The sequence below is a fragment of the Procambarus clarkii genome, chromosome 59 (assembly GCF_040958095.1).
Source record: "Procambarus clarkii isolate CNS0578487 chromosome 59, FALCON_Pclarkii_2.0, whole genome shotgun sequence".
Taxonomy (NCBI): Eukaryota; Metazoa; Arthropoda; class Malacostraca; order Decapoda; family Cambaridae; genus Procambarus; species Procambarus clarkii.
Genome location: NC_091208.1, coordinates 6,254,368 through 6,275,722, shown reverse-complemented (window position 1 = coordinate 6,275,722; position 21,355 = coordinate 6,254,368). Strand labels below are relative to the sequence as shown.

At 45.4% G+C, this 21,355-nt stretch overlaps 1 protein-coding gene across 1 annotated transcript; it reads left to right on the top strand.

Moving 5' to 3' along the window:
- Positions 1 to 202: 202 nt before the first annotated feature.
- LOC123768279 (macrophage mannose receptor 1-like) lies at positions 203 to 20,870 on the top strand. The gene is made up of 5 exons (XM_045758739.2): positions 203 to 413; positions 12,278 to 12,532; positions 12,891 to 13,085; positions 18,223 to 18,312; positions 19,206 to 20,870. Exons 1-5 carry the CDS (start codon positions 251 to 253, stop codon positions 19,358 to 19,360), a joined length of 858 nt encoding a protein of 285 aa, XP_045614695.2. The 5' UTR covers positions 203 to 250; the 3' UTR covers positions 19,361 to 20,870.
- The last annotated feature ends 485 nt before the right edge of the window (positions 20,871 to 21,355 follow it).

Genomic DNA, 21,355 nt, shown 5'->3' with positions numbered 1-21,355 from the left:
GGTGAGGCATAGACACATGGTTGGCTGGTGTTGGCTCTGGGTAAGTATGCTTAAGATATTTCAAACAACTTGTATAGTTTGAATAATAACTATGTGGTATAGTGTTTCCCAAATGCTCTCCAAGTGTTTGCAGCGACTTTCAAATGAATTGATCAATGACCAACGTACATCATTAACAGCGAGCGGGTACGGGAATGACCAGAGACCTGGGGTCCAGCTGGGTGCTGTCACCACCCCTGGCGGGTGCTCAATGCCCTTCCTGCCTGTCGGCGACCAGTGCCTCTACTTCGCCACATTCGCAGAGGTGACCTTCACAGAAGCTAGACAGATGTGTCACTCGCTGGACGAGGAGCTGGCGGCCGTCCTCACAGCCACCCGCCTGAAGAACATCATCGACTACATTAATGACAACGGTGAGCAGCCTTAACACCTTCATGTACTGACTTATTTTATGGTGACTGAAAGTAACAAAGCATCTCAGGCAGTCTAGCATGTCCCTGAGGACCAGAGGAGGCGCCCCACATTGAGACTGGAGCGAGGACTCATGCCGCCATTCTCGGTTGATTTCGTTTTTTGTGTTGGGGCCCAATAGCAGATTCATGTTAAGTCTTTCAATTTCATCTGTAAGTGTATTATATGGGGTGTGTGGTTTGTGAGTGTCGCCTTTGTTGTTGCTGTGACCAAGGGAGCACAAAGAGGGGATAATTTTAGGGCTGTCTTCTCCGTGCTAGAACATTAAATAGTGCGGAATAACAAGAAATTTTGAATGTAAAACGAATTAGGAGAACTTACACCACAAGGCACGTTGTGTGGTGGTGAGGGAAGGATTATATTATGACCTACCTGTTCCTGCTGGAGATAAGATGTTGGAAACATATCTCTAGTGGCGTGTGAGGGTCTGCATGGTGTAGGGTGCTGGAGTGGTAGTCTGCCAGTAACTGTGTATACCTGGCAGACACTGTCGCTTGGCTGACCGAGGGGGTTAATTCCTGGAAAACAGTCACTGACACATGACGATGCGTCACATATGCCCTAGTAAGTCATATACTTGTGTCAATTAAAATATAATAAAGAATGCAGTTTAATACATGTCAATAAACATTTACTAGTGTAAAATGTGTTCCTCCACAGGTCTGAGTGTACTTACCTATTAGTGTCTTCCTGGAAGTGAGGTCTAGGTCTTTATGCCTCGTCTACTAGCCTTGTACCTACTTCATTTCTATTTAACTACTCCAACTTTCAAATTTTTGTCGAATCGGGCCGTAAAGTTGCGGATGGATGTGGCTTCCACAACTTTCTCTGTCTGAACATATTCCACTACCCAACAAGGTACGAGTATTTTCTTACGTCCCTTCGGCTTCGCTTTCGCTTTGATGTCCAAAGAGCTTGGAAAGGATGTGGGAGGAAGAAGGATGGGGCGATGAAATTCTTGGAAGAGGATTTGGATGTGGAGAGAGGAGGCTTGAAAGTTCGGTGGCCCGTCCACCGTGGATTGGAGATGTTTTTTCAGTCAAAGCCTGTAGCTTAAGTTCTTCTTAGGCGGTAGGAGGCTAGTGGTGGGGCAGGGTGATGTCGTCCTGGTTCACTTGAGGTGGTCTGTCTGGCTTGGAGGAGGCGTCTTCCTCATTGAGGTGGTGAGAGGTAAGTTCACTGTTGCTTGTTGGTGTCTTGGCCACGAGGTATTCGCATGTACTTCCCAAATGACAGCGATGGTATTGGTGTTCCTGTCGGGTCTTCATCTTCTTCCAGGAAGGTCACTTGTCCCCCTCTTGAAATCGAATTTAGGGTCTATGTATTCACTCTCCAGAGCGCAGAGGTCAACATATAGTTCCAGGGTCTCGTGGTGGACAAACACAGGGTAAGGAAAGCAGGTCTTGAGCTGGTTGATGATCCTGTTGCATTCTAAGGCAATGACTATTCTTGTGCTTCGATTGCCGTTGAAAGTGCCACCGTGATTGAGGTAAAGTCCATAGTAGGGCTTTTTCTTGCTTGATTTGCTTGGGTTTAGGTCGAAGTCTGGGGCCTCATATGTGACGGCCTCAGTAGTGTCAGATGGACGCAATGGTGATTCTAGGAACTCTGGTGCTGGTTCTGGTTCTGAATCTGGTTCTGATTCCACTTGCCGACGTTTTGCTTTCCTTTTCGTCCGTCGCCCCCGGCTGGTGGGGGCAGGTGATGAGGTTGACTGGTCTGCTGTGGAGGTGGTCTGGGTGGATGCTGTTGCCTGGGTGACTTGTGCTGGGTTCGACTCCGGTGGTGGTGGTAGCAGTATGACTGCAGTTACTGTTGGTGTTGGAATTTCGTCTGTTTGGGTTGAAGCAGCGTTGTGATGTTGAAATAGGTCTGCTGGTATCAACATTGTGGGCAGGTTGTTCTAGGCGAACAGCCTGTTCAGTACTCTCACGTATTTTGCGTTGTCTGTTCCCGCCTCTCTCTCAGCTACACTGATCAGGCATGGGATGAGAGTGGTGTTGGTCGAGGCCGCTGATTGGTTGACAGTCAAGTTGGTTGGCTGAGCTGCAGTCGCCTGTGTCCTGGGTCCCCATTGGGGGGTGGTCTGGCCTGGTGTGGACGTCTGTGTAGCAGAAGCAGAAGCGTTGGGAAGCACTGGAAACGATGTAGCTTGGATATTGAAGCTCGCCGGCTGATTGGTTGTTGGGTTGGCAGTTACTGTTTTATTTATTTCATCTAGTCGTACTTGGCAGTCCATGGAGACGGCGATGATCCTGGGTACAAATGCTGCATTTAACCTCTGCTTGTTGGCAGTTCTTGGTATCATGATCGTACTTGTAACACTTAAAGCACTGGAGAATGTTGTAGTAACGTTCCTTCTTTACAGTGTCAGGTGTGATGGAAATATCCAGACATCTATATCCATTTTCCACAGCTTGGGTCGCTGCAGCAGCTGTTGTGAAGGTGACCTTGAGAGTAGGCCTAGGGTTGTCGTCGTTCTTGATGACCTTGACTGTAGCAGCAGTCAGAGCCGGGTTTCTGGTGTTGATACTATCAAGTATGGTGCCAGGGTCCTGGGTGGCGATGTAGACACTCGTGTGGCTGACGAAGATGGTTCGTTCAGCCAAGTAGCGACGGTTAGTAGTGATGATCAGGAGTTTCGTAGGGCGTCCTGGTGTTCTGGTGCAAACAGTTGCTCCAGAGCTTGCTCGCTTGAATAGAGAAGTACAGCGCCGTTAGCATCGTCACGGATGTCCAACGGGGCTGCATTCGTGATGTCGACGATTTTCCTTAGTAATTGGGGCCCGGTGTAGGTGGTTTCGTCACGAAACCGGACCTTTATGCGGTAAATCATGGCTCTAATCGTTGCTGCCCAATGTTTACCCACCCGGCAGTGCTGGGTGCAGGAGAGCCTGATCTAGGTTTTCGGTCCTTTTATCGGTTTTATCTTTTTATCTTTTTATGTCCCTTCGGCTCATTTGCACTTCTATCATGCACTTGTGTCCTCTTGTTCTGCTTTCTCTCAGTCTAAAGAAGTTATCCTTGTCCACTTTGTCTATTCCCCTCAGTATCTTGTAAGCAGTGATCATATTTGTCCTGTTCATTCTATCCTCTAGGGTTGTGAGATAAGAGGTTGTGTATCTCATATTGTGGGGTTGTGAGATGTGTGTGTAGCATACTCTAATGAGTATGTGGTCATTAAACTACATTCATAGCTTAGCCCTCTCAGCTCTGGCATGAATCTTAATGCAAACCTCTGTAATATTTCAATTTTGGCTTTACGTTTTGCAAGGTATGGATTCCATACAGGTGATGAGTATTCCAATAATGGTCGAACAAATGTTGTATAGATTGCTTTGAAAGAGGTCTGATTCAGGTTCCAACACATGCCAATAACATGTTCTTATATTTGCCAGCGTCCCATGTGCTGATCTCTTCCTGTCTAACTTATGCCATGTGCATTTCATGACTTGGGTCGTTTTTACAATCTCTGACACTGCTTCCTTAATTATCTTCTTTCCCTCTGAACACTTTGCTGCCGCAGCAAAGGTTTTATCTGGTCTTATTCCTCAAATCGTGGCTATATTCCTTATCTGGTAACTATATTACAAGATAAAGAATAAATATATTTAAATATATATTTGTATATATTGTGGGAACCGACCTGTGAGATATATATTTATTTACTTTATATGAATTTATATAGAATCAATATATACATTAATTTATATATTTCGATAGCAATTTGTATGATGTTCAGCGGACTGTATTTCTGCAATATTCTCACAACTCAATTCCTACACATTAGGGGGTTTATATTAAATTTATATATATGTAGCCAATCAAACAACAGTATTAAACTACATATATTATTAAATAAATTGAGGTGCCTTATCTTATCATATGGTAGACTTAGTCCACCAGGTAAAAACAAAGGATCTTGAGGTTATCTTGAGATGATTTCGGGGCTTTTTAGTGTCCCCGCGGCCCGGTCCTCGACCAGGCCTCCACCCCCAGGAAGCAGCCCGTGACAGCTGGCTAACACCCAGGTACCTATTTTACTGCTAGGTAACAGGAGCATAGGGTGAAAGAAACTCTGCCCATTGTTTCTCGCCGGCGCCCGGGATCGAACCCGGGACCACAGGATCACAAGTCCAGTGTGCTGTCCACTTAGCCGACCGGCTCCCTCCAGGCTGATGACACCAAAGAATCCTCGTGCGAGGCTAGCTTCCAACATCCAAGTAACTGATGTATCAAGATTAATTCTTGTTTCCTCTTCTATTATTCCTGTCAAAGGCAACTAGCTGTAAAGCCGTAATCCTATATATAACAGCTATATCAGATGAAACATTTGTTATATTATTAGATAAGGACCAAGGATTAATTACCTGCATTGAGCCATTGCCTCGTATTCTAACCAGAATTAACAAAATTTACGTAACATTACTGGCCAATAATGACTAAATAGGATTTCGGAAAGACACTTCCCTTGTTTAGACGGTGACTGCGTTTTGATGATGGTAGAAGCACTAATTTGATCTCCATAACACTTCGTCCAAGGGAACTTATAGGAGCTGAATTTGCTCCAACGACTCGGTCTTTCACAATGGCTGACCTCCCTCACCACTGACGCTTGGCTCTCCTTGTCCAGATGTCAATAAGTGATAGAAGGGTCACATTTATTATGTTTTGATACTGATAATTAAGTTAATTCAAATGAGATGTTTTTATGATGTTAAAAGTCCAAAAGACTGCTGTATTAACAATAATTCCCAACAGAAAAGCTGGTGAATTTATAGCACTATGTGGTAATGATATCTCGTTTTCTATTGATGGAAACTTCCAATGTGCCACATTTTCTATTGGTTAACTTGTGTATACAACAGCAACAATATTATCAGTCTATTGTTATTAATATTAGTAAATGGTGGCGGGTTTTCCAACATATATTATCCACAAGGTCTTCTCTGAGTACTCTTTAATTTCTTCTCCGAGGCTATGGGTCCCTACACTTGCACAAGAGGTGGTACCCCGTTTAGGTTTATTATAGAATATAATAACTATAAATATTTAACTACAAATATATTAGAGAATATAACCAAGTAACTTGGCTATATTCTATATCTTTATCCTGTTACTTTGCTCACTTTCTTTGTTGTCTTCCCTTCCTCTTCCTGTGTTTCTGTTCAAATTTGTTACCTATTTACACTTGCCTCCTTTTTGCAGTTTGAACCTCTGTACTCACCTAGTTGTAGTTACCTTGTTGTGTTTGCGGGGGTTGAGCTTCGGTGCTTTAGTTCCGCCTCTCAACTGTCAATCAACAAGTGTCCAGGCGCCCTAGCTTTTTGGGCTCTGTCATATTTACACTTGACACTGTGTGATGAATCTGCCTCCATCACATCACTGCCTAATGCATTTCATTTATTAACTACGCTGACACTAAAAAAATGATTTCTCATGTCTTTACGCCTCATTTGGGCACTTAATTTCCACCTGTGTCCACTATTGAGTGTGCCCCTTGTGGTAAATTAACTGTCTTTGTCTACCCTATCAATTCCTTTGAGAATCTTGTGTGTGAGGATCATGTCTCCCCTAACTCTTTTGTCTTCCAGTGACGTTTAATTCCGGTAGTCTCTTCTCATAGCTCATGCCCCTCAGTTCGGGCACTAGTCTGGTAGCAAACTTTTGAACCTTCTCCAATTCAGTTATAAAGTTTACGAAATATGGACTTCTTGCTGGAACTGCATATTCCAAGATTGGTTTGACATACGTGGTATACAAGGTTCTGAATGATTCCTTACACAGGGTTCTAAAGTACGTTCTCGTGTTGGCCAACCTGGCATATTCCGTTGATGTGGACTTTGGGGGACAAGTCTGCTGTGATATCAACCCGTAGGACTTTCTCTCTGATTTTAAAAGAATTTCATCTCCCAAATCATACCTTGTATCTGGCCTCTTGCTCCCTACACCTATATTCATTACATTACATTTGCTCGGGTTAAACTCTAACAAACATTTGTTGAACCGTTCATTCAGTTTGTCCAGGTTTTCTTGAAGACTCATTCTGTCCTCCTCTGCCTTAATCCTTCTCATAATTTTGGCAAAATTAGCAAACATTGAGAGGAGTGAGTTTATACCCTCTGGAAGATCATTTACGTATATAAAAAACTGGATAGAACCGAGTACAGAACCCGGTGGGACTCCGCTTGTGACTTCATGCCAATCTGAGGTTCCACCCCTCACAGTAACTCCATGCTTCCTACTGCTTATGTACTCTCTTATGCACTGGAGCACCCAACCAGTTATTCTTGCCTGTTTCTCCAACTTATGCCCGAGCTTATTATGGGGGACTGTGTCAAACGCTTTCTGACAGTCCAAGAAAATGCAGTCTGCCCAACCTTCTCTTTCTTGCTTAATCTTTGCCACCTGATCGTAGAATTCTATTAAACCCGTGAGGCAAGATTTACCCTTCCTGAACCCCATGTTGGTGGATTGTCACGAGGTCCCTTTTCTCCAAATGTGTTACTAGGTTGTTGACCAGACCACACACTACAATGTGAAGGGACGACGACGTTTCGGTCCGTCCTGGACCATTCTCAAGTCGATTGTGATGAGGAAGATTGATTGATTGATGAAGATTAAGCCACCCAAGAGGTGGCACGGGCATGAATAGCCCGTAAGTGATACAATTTTTTTTCTCAGTATTCTGAGTTTGCATTTAACCATCAAGCTGTTATCGCGGGGGAGGATACTGCTTCACAGTCTTTATGAGGGTGTCCAGCTGCTGGACACCTTTGTTGACCAGGAGAGTGGCTGTGTTGATGGCTTCAGGGTGGCCACTGCATGATTCAGGAACTCTTAAAGCTCTTCTAAGGTCATTGGTTGCTTCACATTCCAGAAGATAGTGAAGTAATGGCTTTTCTGTGACAGTTTGGCAGAAGATGCACTCTCTCTGTCGGGGTTCACCAATCTCCCAGTTGCATCTGTAACCTAGACGTAGTCTATATAACCTAACTGCTATTTCCCTGTGGATTCCTTTTGGGATATTTAACCTTTCTAATTTGGTTGCCTGAAGATACCATGTTGCAGATGGCGAACCTTCAGCTACTCTCTGGTGGAGGTAGGCTTTGTTGAGATGTGAGAGTTTTTTGGTGATGATGTTTTTTATGTTCTCTAGGCTGGGTTGAATTGTTTTATGTATCACTGGATGACGAGTTGCCAATTTAGCAATTTCATCAGCTTTTTCATTTAATGGGATTCCAATATGGGATGGGATCCAGTTGAAAGTTATGTTGAGGCCTTTGCCTTTAGCGACTGCTCCAAGATACAAAATGGTGGTAATTATTTCCACATTATCTTTCCACTGTTTTTGTCCTAGTATTTGAAGTTCAGCTTTTGAGTCTGTGTCTATGATTGCATTTTGAGTGTTTTGTGCAAGCACATAGGCGAATGCCTGTTGTATGGCAAACAGCTCAGTTTGGGTTGATGATACCAGTCCTCCCAGTCTCCAATATGCCTGTACGCTGGCCGTGCAAAGAGCAGCGCCAGCACTCTCATATTCTGTGTCCACCGATCCGTCTGTGAAGATGTAGGTTGCTCCTGCTACTGCTATGCTATACATTCGCTCCTCTATTATGCGCCTTAGGATTGTCGGATCATAGGCAGCCTTTTTCATTGGGAGACTTTCTATTACTATTTTGAAAGTAGGCTCCTCCCACGGCTCGGAAGGAGTGTAATTTGGGTGTGGATGATCACCCTCTCTATCAAGAATCATGTTTTTTAAATGTAGTCTGTTTAGGACTTTTCCTGCTCTTGCAACCCAAGAGTTTCCATTGTTTTGGCCTAGTCCAACCACCAAGGCCTGCCGTACTGGGATTGGATCAGAAGAAATAATTATCTTACTGATAATTGTAGCTGTTCTTTGTGATATTCTTTCTTGTAGAGAGGGCAAACCTGTCTCCAGTCTAAGAGTTTCAAGCCTGGTCCACATGGGGGCTCCCAGTGCAGCTCTCATAGCATTGTTTTGGGCAACTTCAAGCTTTTTCCACTGTTGTTGTGATAGATTTGTGAGTGCAGGTGCGGCATAATCGATCACTGATCTGACTGCCTGTACATAGTATGTGCGAATGACTTGCAGATTGGCTCCTCCAGAAAGGGAGGTTAGCGACCTGAGGATTGCCGTCCGGGCCGCAGTTCGCTCTCTCAAGTAAGTGACCTCAGCATTAAAATTCATGTGTGTGTCCAGGATGATTCCTAGATACTGATAGGTGTCGACCCATTCAATTGGTTGACCCTGTACTGTGAGTTGGATGTTGGGCTTCGCTATTTTTATGGGCATGGCCTTTGACTTTGAGGGGTTGAATTTGATCCCAATCTGTTTTGCCTCTTTACTGATGCAGTCTAAGCATTTGGGTGCAAGGCGCGCCGCATCCCTTCCTTTTATTATGATGACAAAGTCGTCCGCGTAGTTTAGCAGCCTGCAGTGATGTGGAAGTTTCAACCTCATTATTCTTTCCATTAAACAGTTGAAGAGAAGAGGGCTGAGAATACCTCCTTGCGGTGTACCATTTTCATGTCTTTTGTACTCAGAGACTGTGCCATGAAGTTTCACTCTTGCTTCTCTGTTTATGAGACAGTTTTTGGTCCAGGAGAGCAGGTTGCCTCTGACCTCTTTGTCAATGAGGCAGCAAAGAATAGCTGGGGCGCTAGCCAGTTCAAAGGCTTTTTCGAGGGTGATGAGGAAGTAGAGACAGGCAATAAATAGGCACGAGAGATGAGGAGCAAAGTAATGTGTAGTAGAGGGGCTAGTAGTAGGAACTGCAAAGGTTCTACTTCCTCATCACAATCGACTAGAGAATGGTCCAGGACGGACCGAAACGTCGTCGTTCCTTCACATTCTAGTGTGTGGTCTGGTCAACATACTTTAGCCACGTTATTGTCACTCATCGCCTGCACGTGTTACTAGGTTTTTTTCTCACCATCCTCTCCGTCAATTTAAAGACAATGGCCTGTAGTTCAGTGCCTCTTGTCTGTCACCATTTTTGTATATTGGAACTACGTTAGCCGTCTTCCATATTTCTGGTAGATGTGTGTGTGTGTGTGTGTGTAACTCTACAGATCTGAGTGTGTGTACCTCCACAGGTCTGAATGTGTGTACCTCCACAGGTCCGAGTGTGTGTACCTCCACAGGTCTGAGTGTGTGTACCTCCAAAGGTCTGAGTGTGTGTGCCTCTAAAGGTCTGAGTGTGTGTACCTCAACAGGTCTGAGTGTGTATACCTCCACAGGTCTGAGTGTGTGTACCTCCACAGGTCTGAGTGTGTGTACCTCCACGGGTCTGAGTGTGTGTACCTCCACAGGTCTGAGTGTGTGTACCTCCACAGGTCTAAGTGTGTGTACCTCCACAGGTCTAAGTGTGTGTACCTTGTGTTTGGGGGGGTTGAGCTCTGGCTCTTTGTTCCCGCCTCTCAACCGTCAATCAACTGATGTACAGATTCTTGAGCCTACTGGGCTCTGTCATATCTACATTTGAAACTGTGTATGGAGTCAGCCTCCACCACATCACTTCCTAGGTGCATTCCATTTACTAACTACTCTGACACTGAAAAAGTCCTTTCTAATGTCTCTGTGGCTCATTTGGGTACTCAACTTCCAACTGTGTCCCCTTGTGCGTGTGCCACCCGTGTTAAATAATCCATCCTTGTCCACCCTGTCAATTCCCCTGAGAATTTTGTATGTGGTGATCATGTCTCCCCTAGCTCTTCTGTCTTCCAGCGACGTGAGGTGCAGTTCACGTAGTCTGTCCTCATAACTCATGCCTCTTAGTTCTAGGACTAACCTAGTGGCATACCTCTGAACTTTTTCCAGCTTCGTCTTGTGCTTGACTAGCTACGGACTCCATGCTGGGGCTGCAAATTCCAGGATTGGCCTTACATATGTGGTATACAAGGTTTTGAAGGATTCCTTACACAGGTTTCTGAAAGCAGTTCTGAGAAGCAGTGTGTTCTGCTCAAGTTGTGTGTTCTGCTAAAGTTTCTGAAAGCAGTGCGTGTACCTCCACAGGTCTGAGTGTGTGTACCTCCACAGGTCTGAGTGTGTGTACCTCCAAAGGTCTAAGTGTGTGTACCTCCAAAGGTCTGATTGTATCTACCTCCACAGTTACCTCCACATGTTCTTTCAGTGCTGTGTTCCTCTTGATGTGGCTGAGGAGCAATTCTGATTGGGCCTTGGCTTTACTTGCGATGTCATTTTCATACTGTCTCTCTCCTTACACCGAGGTACTCATTCCTGACCGTCTGGTGTCTCCCTCTGCTCTCTGGTGCTCTGTTATTCCTGTTCTTGTACATAAGGGCTTTGCTGCCTTGCATGCTTGATGTATTCTTGGATTCTGCTGTTGCGTTTCATTTTTCTCCTTTTGCGTCGGAATAATCTTGTCTACAGCTTCCTGGCACTTCTGGGTGATGTAGTCTATTATATCTAGTACAGTATTTTTCTCTGAGTTCTGTTTCCCTTGGTTTTCCAATTAGGAAGTTCATCTCATCATAATTTCCTCTTCGGTAAGCCAGCGTTTTCCTTTCTGATCCCTTCCTTGGATAGGCTATCCCTACCTCCACCAGATACTCAAATGTCAGTACGTTGTGGTCACTCATTCACATGGGGCTTCTAATTTTACTTTCCTTATGTCTGACTCATTTTAGGTGAATATTAGGTCTAGTCTAGCTGGTTTGTCGTTGCCTCTTATTCTTGTTGTTGACTTGACATGTTGACTCAGAAAGTTTCTTGTAGCCACTTCCAAGAGTTTAGCTCTCCGTGTATCAGCACCTTCATGTGGTTCCCAATTCTCCCAGTCTATATTTCCGTGGTTGAAGTCCCCCCATGGTTAAAAGTCTGGATCCATTCTTGTGGGCAACTGTAGCTGCTCTCTCTATTATATTAATGGCTACTATGTTGTTGCTTCTATCATTTAATGGAAGGTTATACATTTCTGCTATTAACTTATGTCCTCCCATTGTCATAGCTTTTGTTTTACGGTCTTTGAATCATTCCCAGCCTGGGATAATATTCTCTTCGAAACTCCAGTCCTTCCTTATCAGCAGGGCCACTCTTCCTCCTACTTTCTTTCACTTTCCTAATTACATAGTAGCCCTACAGATACAATGCATTTGTTATGATTGACAATTTCGCTTCTGTGAGTCCTATTACATCTGGGTTTTCTTCTTGTGCCCTTTTGTCCAGTTCACTTGCTATATTTATGATCTATCGATGTTTGAGTACATTATCTTGAAGTTCATTTTCCTATAAACATTATCACGTACTCTCCCCACTGGTGTAGGAAGCTGTTCCATGGACAGGGCTATTTGGGTAGGTTTATCCTTCTGTGAGGGGTACATGCTAGGGGTTTGGCGGGAGATTGGGTGGGGAATGGATGGCTTAGGTCTTTCTGAGGACTGCTTGGAGCAGAAGTAAAGCAAAGAAATGGGGAAGCAGGGGGTGCTCGGGGTGAGGAAGGATTTGGGTGGTATGGAAGGCATTGATAACCAAACCACACATCAGAAGATGGGGAAACGAAGACGTTTCGGTCCGTCCTGAATCATTATCAAGTCGTATGTGGTCCAGCACAGACGGAAACGTCATCGTTTCTGCGTCTTATGTGTGGTCTGGTAATCGTATCTTCAGCCAATTTATTGTGACATCGTTTGCATATGGTAGGCTTTGCACAGGGAGTCAGAAGGGTTCCGGCTTGAGTTGGAGGAGACTCTCATGTGTGTACTCCTGTAGGTTTGAGTGTGTGTACCTCCACAAGTCTGACTGTGTATACCTCCACAGGTCTGGGCGCAAAAAACTTCTGGTTGGACGGGTCTGACCAAGAAACGGAGGGAGACTGGCGGACGTCCTCCGGTCTGGCAGTTCCCATGGGAACGCCCTTCTGGATGGCGAGGCTGTCAGGCCAGCAGCCGGATAATTATAATCGTTCTCAACACTGCTTAGTGATGAACAAGAAATTGTTGTTCAACTTTGACGATATACAATGCAACACCCAATGGTTTCCGCTGTGTGAACAAAAACAACTTGTTCAAACAAGTAAAACCCTTTGAATTTTCCAGTACTTTACCCAGTGAACTTTTGTACTCTACCAATTTTTAAAATATAATACATTTAAAAATCTTTGAATCAGGAAGGTAGGGATGGAACCATCATCCTGGGTCGTCCAGATACACATCGTAACCCATGCACCAGGACACTGACCATCCCACCGTTCTGCTCCAAAGATATTTGCATTAATGCATCACGTTATTGTGAATTCTTTGTGTATAATTCATGTACTTTAGTTGCCAGGCTGGCTATTACTTCATGTTTGAGAAAATAAACATTGAGCAGTAACACGGATGAGTTATATAATATAAACTGACAATTGTTGGCTACTATTTCTTCACATCAGCACCAGTGACGCCCGAGGAGCTGAACTGCCCGCCCTTCTTCGTCAGTGTGAACGGCCTGTGTCTGGCGTTCATGACGTGGGCGGAGGAGACGTGGGCGGACGCCCGTCAGGCTTGTCACGGATTGTCCGGGGAGCTGGCCGCCATCACTGACATCGAGCAGCTCAGAGCTATATATCTCTACCTCCACAAGGAAGGTAATGCTACTGGGGATATATACCTCTACCTCCACCAGGAAGGTAAGGTTACCGGGAATATATACCTCTACATCTACCAGGAAGGTAAGACTACTGGGGATGAATATACCTCTTCTTCTTGATAGTAGGTGCAGTTTGCATGAAGGGTTTGTCATATCGATGACTGCACTAGTACAGATGTAGGGAGAGGCGTTTATGTTGAGGATGATAAGAGTTTCAAAGGTGCTTGCTGCGTTGTGCTGTAGATATAGGAGTGGGGACTAAAACAAAGGTGCATGATAGAGGGAGAATTGCCGCACCGTAGGGTGGTATGTTGCGTTTATGGTGTCAGCTGATCCATGGTGCTGTGACGAGACATTTGTTTTCTGTGTTTAGCTGTTGGTGGCGCCAGGTATAAATGTGGCACGGGTCAGATGTGACCCAATTTGTTGGTCGACTGGAGATATTTAGCCAGTGCTTTGACTATTTGGTATTTTTCCTGTAACGAGTGGTCACCTCCTCCTAATATATGCTCGATGGTAAAGGGTATTTTAAGTGCAATAATTACTTGTTTGAAATTTACTCTGGCACTATGATGTCGGAAGCAGTGAAGGAGATAGTGTTCGATTGTTTCAGGAAGCTGACATAGGATGCAGAGTTCGTTGATGATTGTTCTGTACTTAGAGCTGTGTGCTGCCAGTTTGGTGTGTCCCAGCCTTAATCTGGTCATCGCTATATCAATTTCTCTGCTTTTATATCTGACATGTTTCCAAGTTTCCCATTTCTTTTTAATGGACCCATATTACAAAGGTGAGCATGACGTTTTCCATTTCGTCGCAAAATCTTGGGAATTGTATTTTTGAAGGCTCCTTTACGTGCAACATGGGAAATTGTATGACGGGTAATGTGAGGCGTGTTGTGCATTGCTTTGGCTAGTTGATCTGTTAGTTCATTGTGGAGAATACCACAATGCGCTGGGACCCATTGGATAGAGGTGTCATAACCGTTCAATGTTCATGAAGAAGTTGAAGGCATGGGTAAACAAACTCCTTGCACATTGTTGAAGAGTACATAATTGCTTGAATCGCACTCTTGGAGTCACTGCAGATTGTATATATCCCAACTGGTAATGTTACGATTATTTGGAGAGCTTGATATAAGGCATATAATTCAGCTGTAAAAATAGATAGTTGGTTTGGTAACTGCCATCCCTGCTTGAGATGGTATTCCGGTATCCATACAGCGCTAGTGACCGAGGGTACGTTGTTCATGATGATGCCAGATCCATCTGTATAAATCGCTGTGGTATTTGGGTAGCAATTTTTCATTGTTGAGACAGTGCCAACTATTTGTCACTTTCTTGAGACAAAGACTGAGGCTATAGCTGAGTTTGGTGCAGACTTTGGAATGTTGTCTTCGAGTTGTATTGATGTATTTGGAGTTGTATAGAGCCAAGGTGGAATATGGGGAACAGTATGTTGGGTTTCAGAATTTTTGAGTAGAGAGAGAGGTCTATATTGAGGTTATTTGTAGCCCATGTGAGGAAAAGTTGCGAGTAATTGGTTGGGAAGCGGGGGATATGGGGGTTAACTGTTGGGTTAAATTTTGATCTGTTTGGGTGTGTCTGGCGAGCAGTGATAGTTGGCACACATTATGTGTCGTTTGGTGGCTAGTCTTGTGAGGCCCTTTCCCCGTAAAGTCCGAGCATAGGAGTGGAACGCATTGCACCACATATAAGTCGCTTGGCATTTTTTGAATGACCTCTAGCTTTGTAGGTTAGTTGGCGCAAACGACGCACATGCTTGGTAACAATAGTCTAGTTGGCTGCATATGTGGGTTGTATAGAAACGGAGCAAGATTTTTATGGTGTGCTCCCCAGGTGGTGCCAGTGAGGGCTTCCATTAAATGATAGAATGGCGAGTCAGTTTTGTCTTCTGTTTAAGGTGTTGAATGTGTGCTTCCAGATAAGTAAGGGTGAGTCTAAGTGCATGCCAAGGTATTTATGTCCTCGTACGTGTTAGATGGGAGTGTTGTGTATTGTGAGAGTGGGTAGATGAACAAGTCTTTTTTTAGTGAAAATCTGATAACAGGTTTTGGTAGTACTAACTTGAAGGCCTCATTATTGTGTTCTGTCTATGAGGTGGTCAAGTGCTGTTTGCATTGTTGAGACTGTATTAGGTAGGGCATTGTCTGAATAATACAATGTTATGTCTTTGGCGTACGCCGAGAGGTGAACAGAATGGGTGTTAGGCAAATCTGCTAAGAACGGAGCAAAAAGGGTTGGGCTTAGCATGGAGCCTTGCGAGACAACCGTTTGTATTGGAATGCCATCGGAAAACTCGCCTTGTACATAGACTTTAGAGGTCCTGTTCGTAAGATAGGACTGTAGTCATAGAGGTAATCTTCCCTGTACGCCTAAACGTGCAAACTTTGCCAAGAGGCAAGTATGAGAAATGCTATCAAAAGCGTCTTTGACGTCTAGGTAGAGAACAAGACAAAATTTACTGCTTCTGAGAGATGTGCGGATTTTTTGTTCAAGGCAGAGTATTTGACCAAGTGTGGAGCATTGAGGTCGAAATCCAGCTTGGAGTGACGGTATAATATTATTATACTCAAGGTACTATTGGAGGCGAGTATGTACCAGCCTTTCCATGATTTTACTGAGGCATGATAGTAAGGAGATAGGTCTGTATGACGCAGGTTGGAATGTATCTTTTCTGGTTTAAGGAATGGAAGAATAATACTGGTCTGTCATTGTAAGGGAATATTTCCGTGAGTCCAGTATAGGTTGTAATAGTTTAGAAGGGTGCTGTGTGCAGTCGATGGAAGATATTTGATAACTTCATATGGAATTCCATCCTCTCCAGGTGCCTTGCCAGGAGGTAGGCGGGTTAAGGCTAATTATAGCTCGCTTAAGGTGTACATGTTGTCGACGCCGAGCATGGGTAGCGGCATAGCACGGTTAGTTTCTTGTCTGACGGATAGTTCTTGGGCATGAAGGAAGGGTGTTAAGAGAGTAACTTTAAGATATTCAGCAAGAACATTTGCACGCTCCTGAGTTGTTTGACTGAGTGAACCGTTGATCATAAGGGGAAACGAAGGGAATGTTGGGCGACCCTTAATGCTGTTAAAGATCACCCAACATTCCCAAATGTAGCCCAGGCTTTTGAATGTAGCGTGGTGGGTGTGAAGCTATAACAGAAGTTTGTCCATGATGCTCGCTTTGTTGACAGTATGTTTTTTTTTGGCTGCTGCTGTGGCCCGCCGGAGATTGACCCAGTTTCGTAAGGAGGTTTGACGTCTTCGTTTTTGTAAGGTTCGTCGGCGTAACGCGACTGCTCATGCACATTCGGCATTCCACCTTGTTAAGTGGGTTGTTGGACCTATGTCCTGAAGTTTTCTTGAACATTTGGATGGCTGCAGAATTTATGGCCGAGGTGATTGTGGACAGTTACGTGATAGGGTCTACATCGTCTGTATCTGGGAGATGGACAATATCAGCCCATTTTTTTCTTATCAAGCTTCTTAATGTTCCACTTGGGGAGCGTTAGGGGTACCTCTACCTCCACCAGGACGGTAAGGCTACTGGGGATATATACCTCTACCTCCACCTAAAAGGTAAGACTACTGGATATATATACTTCTACCTCCACCAGGAAGGTAAGGCTACTGGGGATATATACCTCTACCTCCACCTGGAAGGTAAGACTACTGGATATATATACTTCTACCTCCACCAGGAAGGTAAGGCTACTGGGGATATATACCTCTACCTCCACCTGGAAGGTAAGACTACTGGATATATATACTTCTACCTCCACCAGGAAGGTAAGGCTACTGGGGATATATACATCAACTTTTACCTTCATTTCATTAAGAGGAGCCTCACTAAATATTCCTCTATCCCCACTAAGAAGATAAAACTATAGGGATATCCTGCAACCTGTGCGTTGCAGGGATCACTGGTCACTGTCTGTGTTAAATGGACCACTGATCACTACCTGTATGTTGCAGGTAGTGATAACTAACCAATACCTGTGTGTTGCAGGGATCACTAACCATTACCTGTGTGTTGCAGGGATCACTAACCATTACCTGTGTGTTGCAGAGATCACTAACCACTACCTGTGTGTTGCAGGGATCACTGATCACTACCTGTGTGTTGCAGGGATCACTGATCACTACCTGTGTGTTGCAGGGATCACTAACCACTACCTGTATGTTGCAGGGATCACTGATCACTACCTGTGTGTTGCAGGGATCACTAACCACTACCTGTGTGTTGCAGGGATCACTAACCACTACCTGTATGTTGCAGGGATCACTGATCACTACCTGTGTGTTGCAGGGATCGTTAACCACTACCTGTGTGTTGCAGGGATCGTTAACCACTACCTGTGTGTTGCAGGGATCACTGATCACTACCTGTGTGTTGCAGGGATCACTGATCACTACCTGTGTGTTGCAGGGATTACTGATCACTACCTGTGTGTTGCAGGGATCACTGATCACTACCTGCGTGTTGCAGGGATCACTGATCACTACCTGTGTGTTGCAGGGATCACTGATCACTACCTGTGTGTTGCAGGGATCACTGATCACTACCTGTGTGTTGCAGGGATCACTGATCACTACCTGTGTGTTGCAGGGATCACTGATCACCACCTGTGTGTTGCAGGGATCACTAACCACTACCTGTGTGTTGCAGGGATCACTAACCACTACCTGTATGTTGCAGGGATCACTGATCACTACCTGTGTGTTGCAGGGATCGTTAACCACTACCTGTGTGTTGCAGGGATCGTTAACCACTACCTGTGTGTTGCAGGGATCACTGATCACTACCTGTGTGTTGCAGGGATCACTGATCACTACCTGTGTGTTGCAGGGATTACTGATCACTACCTGTGTGTTGCAGGGATCACTGATCACTACCTGCGTGTTGCAGGGATCACTGATCACTACCTGTGTGTTGCAGGGATCACTGATCACTACCTGTGTGTTGCAGGGATCACTGATCACTACCTGTGTGTTGCAGGGATCACTGATCACTACCTGTGTGTTGCAGGGATCACTGATCACCACCTGTGTGTTGCAGGGATCACTGATCACTACCTGTGTGTTGCAGGGATCACTGATCACTACCTGTGTGTTGCAGGGATCGCTGGTCACTCCTTCTGGCTGGGTGGCTCCGACGCGGCGAAGGAGGGCGTGTGGACGTGGACGGACGGAAAGCCCGTCACTATGGGTGGGTCTCGTCCCTTCACCTCTTTCCTCACACTCTTGGCAATTACACACTTTCGTCATAATTTAATAATATTCTTACAAATGTTTTTCAAAGGGAAGACTCGCGAGAGCAAATAATGTGTTTTTCTAATATATTTGTAAACTTTCACTAGAGAACACTTTCCTGCTGCTTCTGGTAAGATTTCTTTATCATTGAAAAAATCTTTATCATTGCGAAGATGTTTATCATTGAGAAAATCATTATCGTTGAGAAGATCTTTATCATTGAGATATTTCCTTTATCATTTACATTACTTATCACTGAGAAAATCCACTAGGACTGTGAGACGATGTGAACCCGCGACTAAGGCATTGCCAGCCACATACTCTATCATTGCACCACCGCTGACTTCATGAAAGTTATACAACTGTATTTCTAATGAAATCACAGGATTCCTGGAGTCCCCTACTGTAGCCAATCCAAGTTTTACATATCACCCACAAGCACTTGAGTGAATGACAAAGTGCTTTACACCTTACGCTCCAACTTCAGATAAACACAGAAAATCACACTCGCAAAACTCACAGAATTATCATATTATTGTTATTGATGGCAAAAGTCTCACTGACTGACCTCGTGGAAATAGTGGGCAATATAGTGATGGAGTGTGACAACACGTCCGTGGGGAGTGAAGGAGGGAAGATTTAGAGTGAAAGGGAGGGGAAAGAAGGAGTAGGGAAGGGATGATTATGGAGGAAAAATGGAAGGAAAGGGGAAGGGAAGAGAGCATTGAAATAAAATATATATTTTCTATATATAAATGCAATTTTATATATATTTTAGGGTTGCTTATTGGGGTATATATTCCTTTGTCATCGCACGTCACCTTAGCTGAAACACTTCTATCTCTTCAGGGTCGCCCTTCTGGGGATCAGTGAGAAATAACGTGGTGGAGCCAGACGGTGGTACAGCCGAGAACTGTATCCTGCTGGACGCTCAGGGTTACCACTACTTCCGTGACGCCTCCTGTAGTCTGCTGATGACCCCACTGTGTATGACTACCCTGTAGTCTGCTGGTGAACCCACTGTGTGCGGCGTCCCCCTTTAGTCTGCTGGTGACCCCACTGTGTATGACTACCCTGTAGTCTGCTGGTGAACCCACTGTGCATGGTTCCTGCTAGTCTGCTGGTGACCCCACTGTGTATGGCTACCCAGTAGTCTGCTGGTGACCCCACTGTGTATGGCTACCCAGTAGTCTGCTGGTGACCCCACTGTGTACAGCTTTCCAGTAGTCTGCTGGTGACCCCACTGTGTATGGCTCCCCAGTAGTCTGCTGGTGACCCCACTGTGTACAGCTTCCCAGTAGTCTGCTGGTGACCCCACTGTGTATGGCTCCCCAGTAGTCTGCTGGTGACCCCACTGTGTACAGCTTCCCAGTAGTCTGCTGGTGAACCCACTGTGTATGGCTCCCCAGTAGTCTGCTGGTGAACCCACTGTGTACAGCTTCCCAGTAGTCTGCTGGTGACCCCACTGTGCATGGTTCCTGCTGTTACGAACCCGGATCCAGCGTCCGAGCACGGAGCAGTGACGACCGCGCCATCTGTGGGTCAGCTCCTGAGACCCCCACCAAATGGACGACGACACCTGGCGAGGACGGGATGTATTGGCCTCGAGGGCCAGTTTCTAGTCCTGGTCAGCGCTCAACACAGCCGCTGCTGACCTCTGGTGAGGTGGTGCTCAGACACCAGCGCCATCTATGGAGTGGATAGGTGGGCGTTTGTGTCTGAGCCTGTAAGTGAGGTGCCTTAGTGTGTCCCAGTTATTGATGACGTGTCTGCTTGCAGAGTCGACCTGGGACTGCTGTGATGGAAGTTGAGTCAGTCTACCCAAGGCAGCCGTCTCCATACCTTGTGCTTTGCTGCAGCAGCTGTGAAGTCGTCCCCCGGAAGAACACTGTGGTGTTACCCTGTCAGTGGAGTGGCAGTAGAAGGATCGTCATACCCGGGACCGACTGCTGGAGAAGATTATCCACTGGGGTACTGAGGACAGGAGAGTGATTTGTGGTATCGCACGAGGCTCCTGACTAGGGCGCTACCCTAGTATCGCTCGTGGAGTGGCCTGACCAGCCTTGCTGATCCGGAACCTGCCAGCAGACCTGCTGGACTTGTGGTTGACGGCCTCCACGGCGGTGCCCCCAGTGGAACTGTGTTTTGGCTGGCTTGTGTTTGGGGTAGACTCAGCTTGGTCGAAGGATTCGTCAAGAGACCACGAAAGCACCGAGGACTCAGCACCGAGAGTCTGGATCCAGAGTCTTCAGCAGAAGACGATTGTGTATTTCCCCTGTACAGTGTTAATATCCCTCCCCCTGTGCACTCTTTTATATATATTATTTATTTGGTGATGGTAACAATTATAGTCTTAAGTTCTTAACTTTCTTTCCCTTCCCCCCTTTAAGTTTATTGCGTCACGGATCTCATTCCTTGAAAGCCACTGCTGGCTTGGGGCCGGATACTACTTCCTCTAATAACATCAGAGTAAGAACCCCGTTGCGTCCCGAGAGGGCCGTAACACCTGCTAGTCTGCTGGTGACCCCACTGTGTATGGCTACCCAGTAGTCTGCTGGTGACCCCACTGTGTATGGTTTCCCAGCAGTCTGCTGGTGACCCCACTGTGTATGGTTTCCCAGTAGTCTGCTGGTGACCCCACTGTGTATGGTTTCCCAGTAGTCTCCTGGTGACCCCATTGTGTATGGTTTCCCAGTAGTCTCCTGGTGACCCCACTGTGTATGGCTACCCAGTAGTCTGCTGGTGACCCCACTGTGTATGGTTTCCCAGTAGTCTGCTGGTGACCCCACTGTGTATGGTTTCCCAGTAGTCTCCTGGTGACCCCACTGTGTATGGCTACCCAGTAGTCTGTTGGTGACGGCCGGAAAGCAACACAGAAGAAATCGTAAAACAGAAATAACCTGAAATACATTTTTATTTCAATTTTTAATTGAAGAAAACGTACTTGAAATATTATTTGACTATGATACAATCTTCCGTTTCGTTCAGTGATCCAAATT

Excerpts from the sequence above, each read along its gene's own strand:
- LOC123768279 (XM_045758739.2), top strand. The coding sequence starts at position 251 with ATGCCCTTCCTGCCTGTCGGCGACCAGTGCCTCTACTTCGCCACATTC. Across the intron at positions 12,533-12,890 it reads AAAACAACTTGTTCAAACAA|CACCAGTGACGCCCGAGGAG; the intron begins GTAAAACCCTTT and ends TCTTCACATCAG. Across the intron at positions 18,313-19,205 it reads CGGAAAGCCCGTCACTATGG|GGTCGCCCTTCTGGGGATCA; the intron begins GTGGGTCTCGTC and ends CTATCTCTTCAG.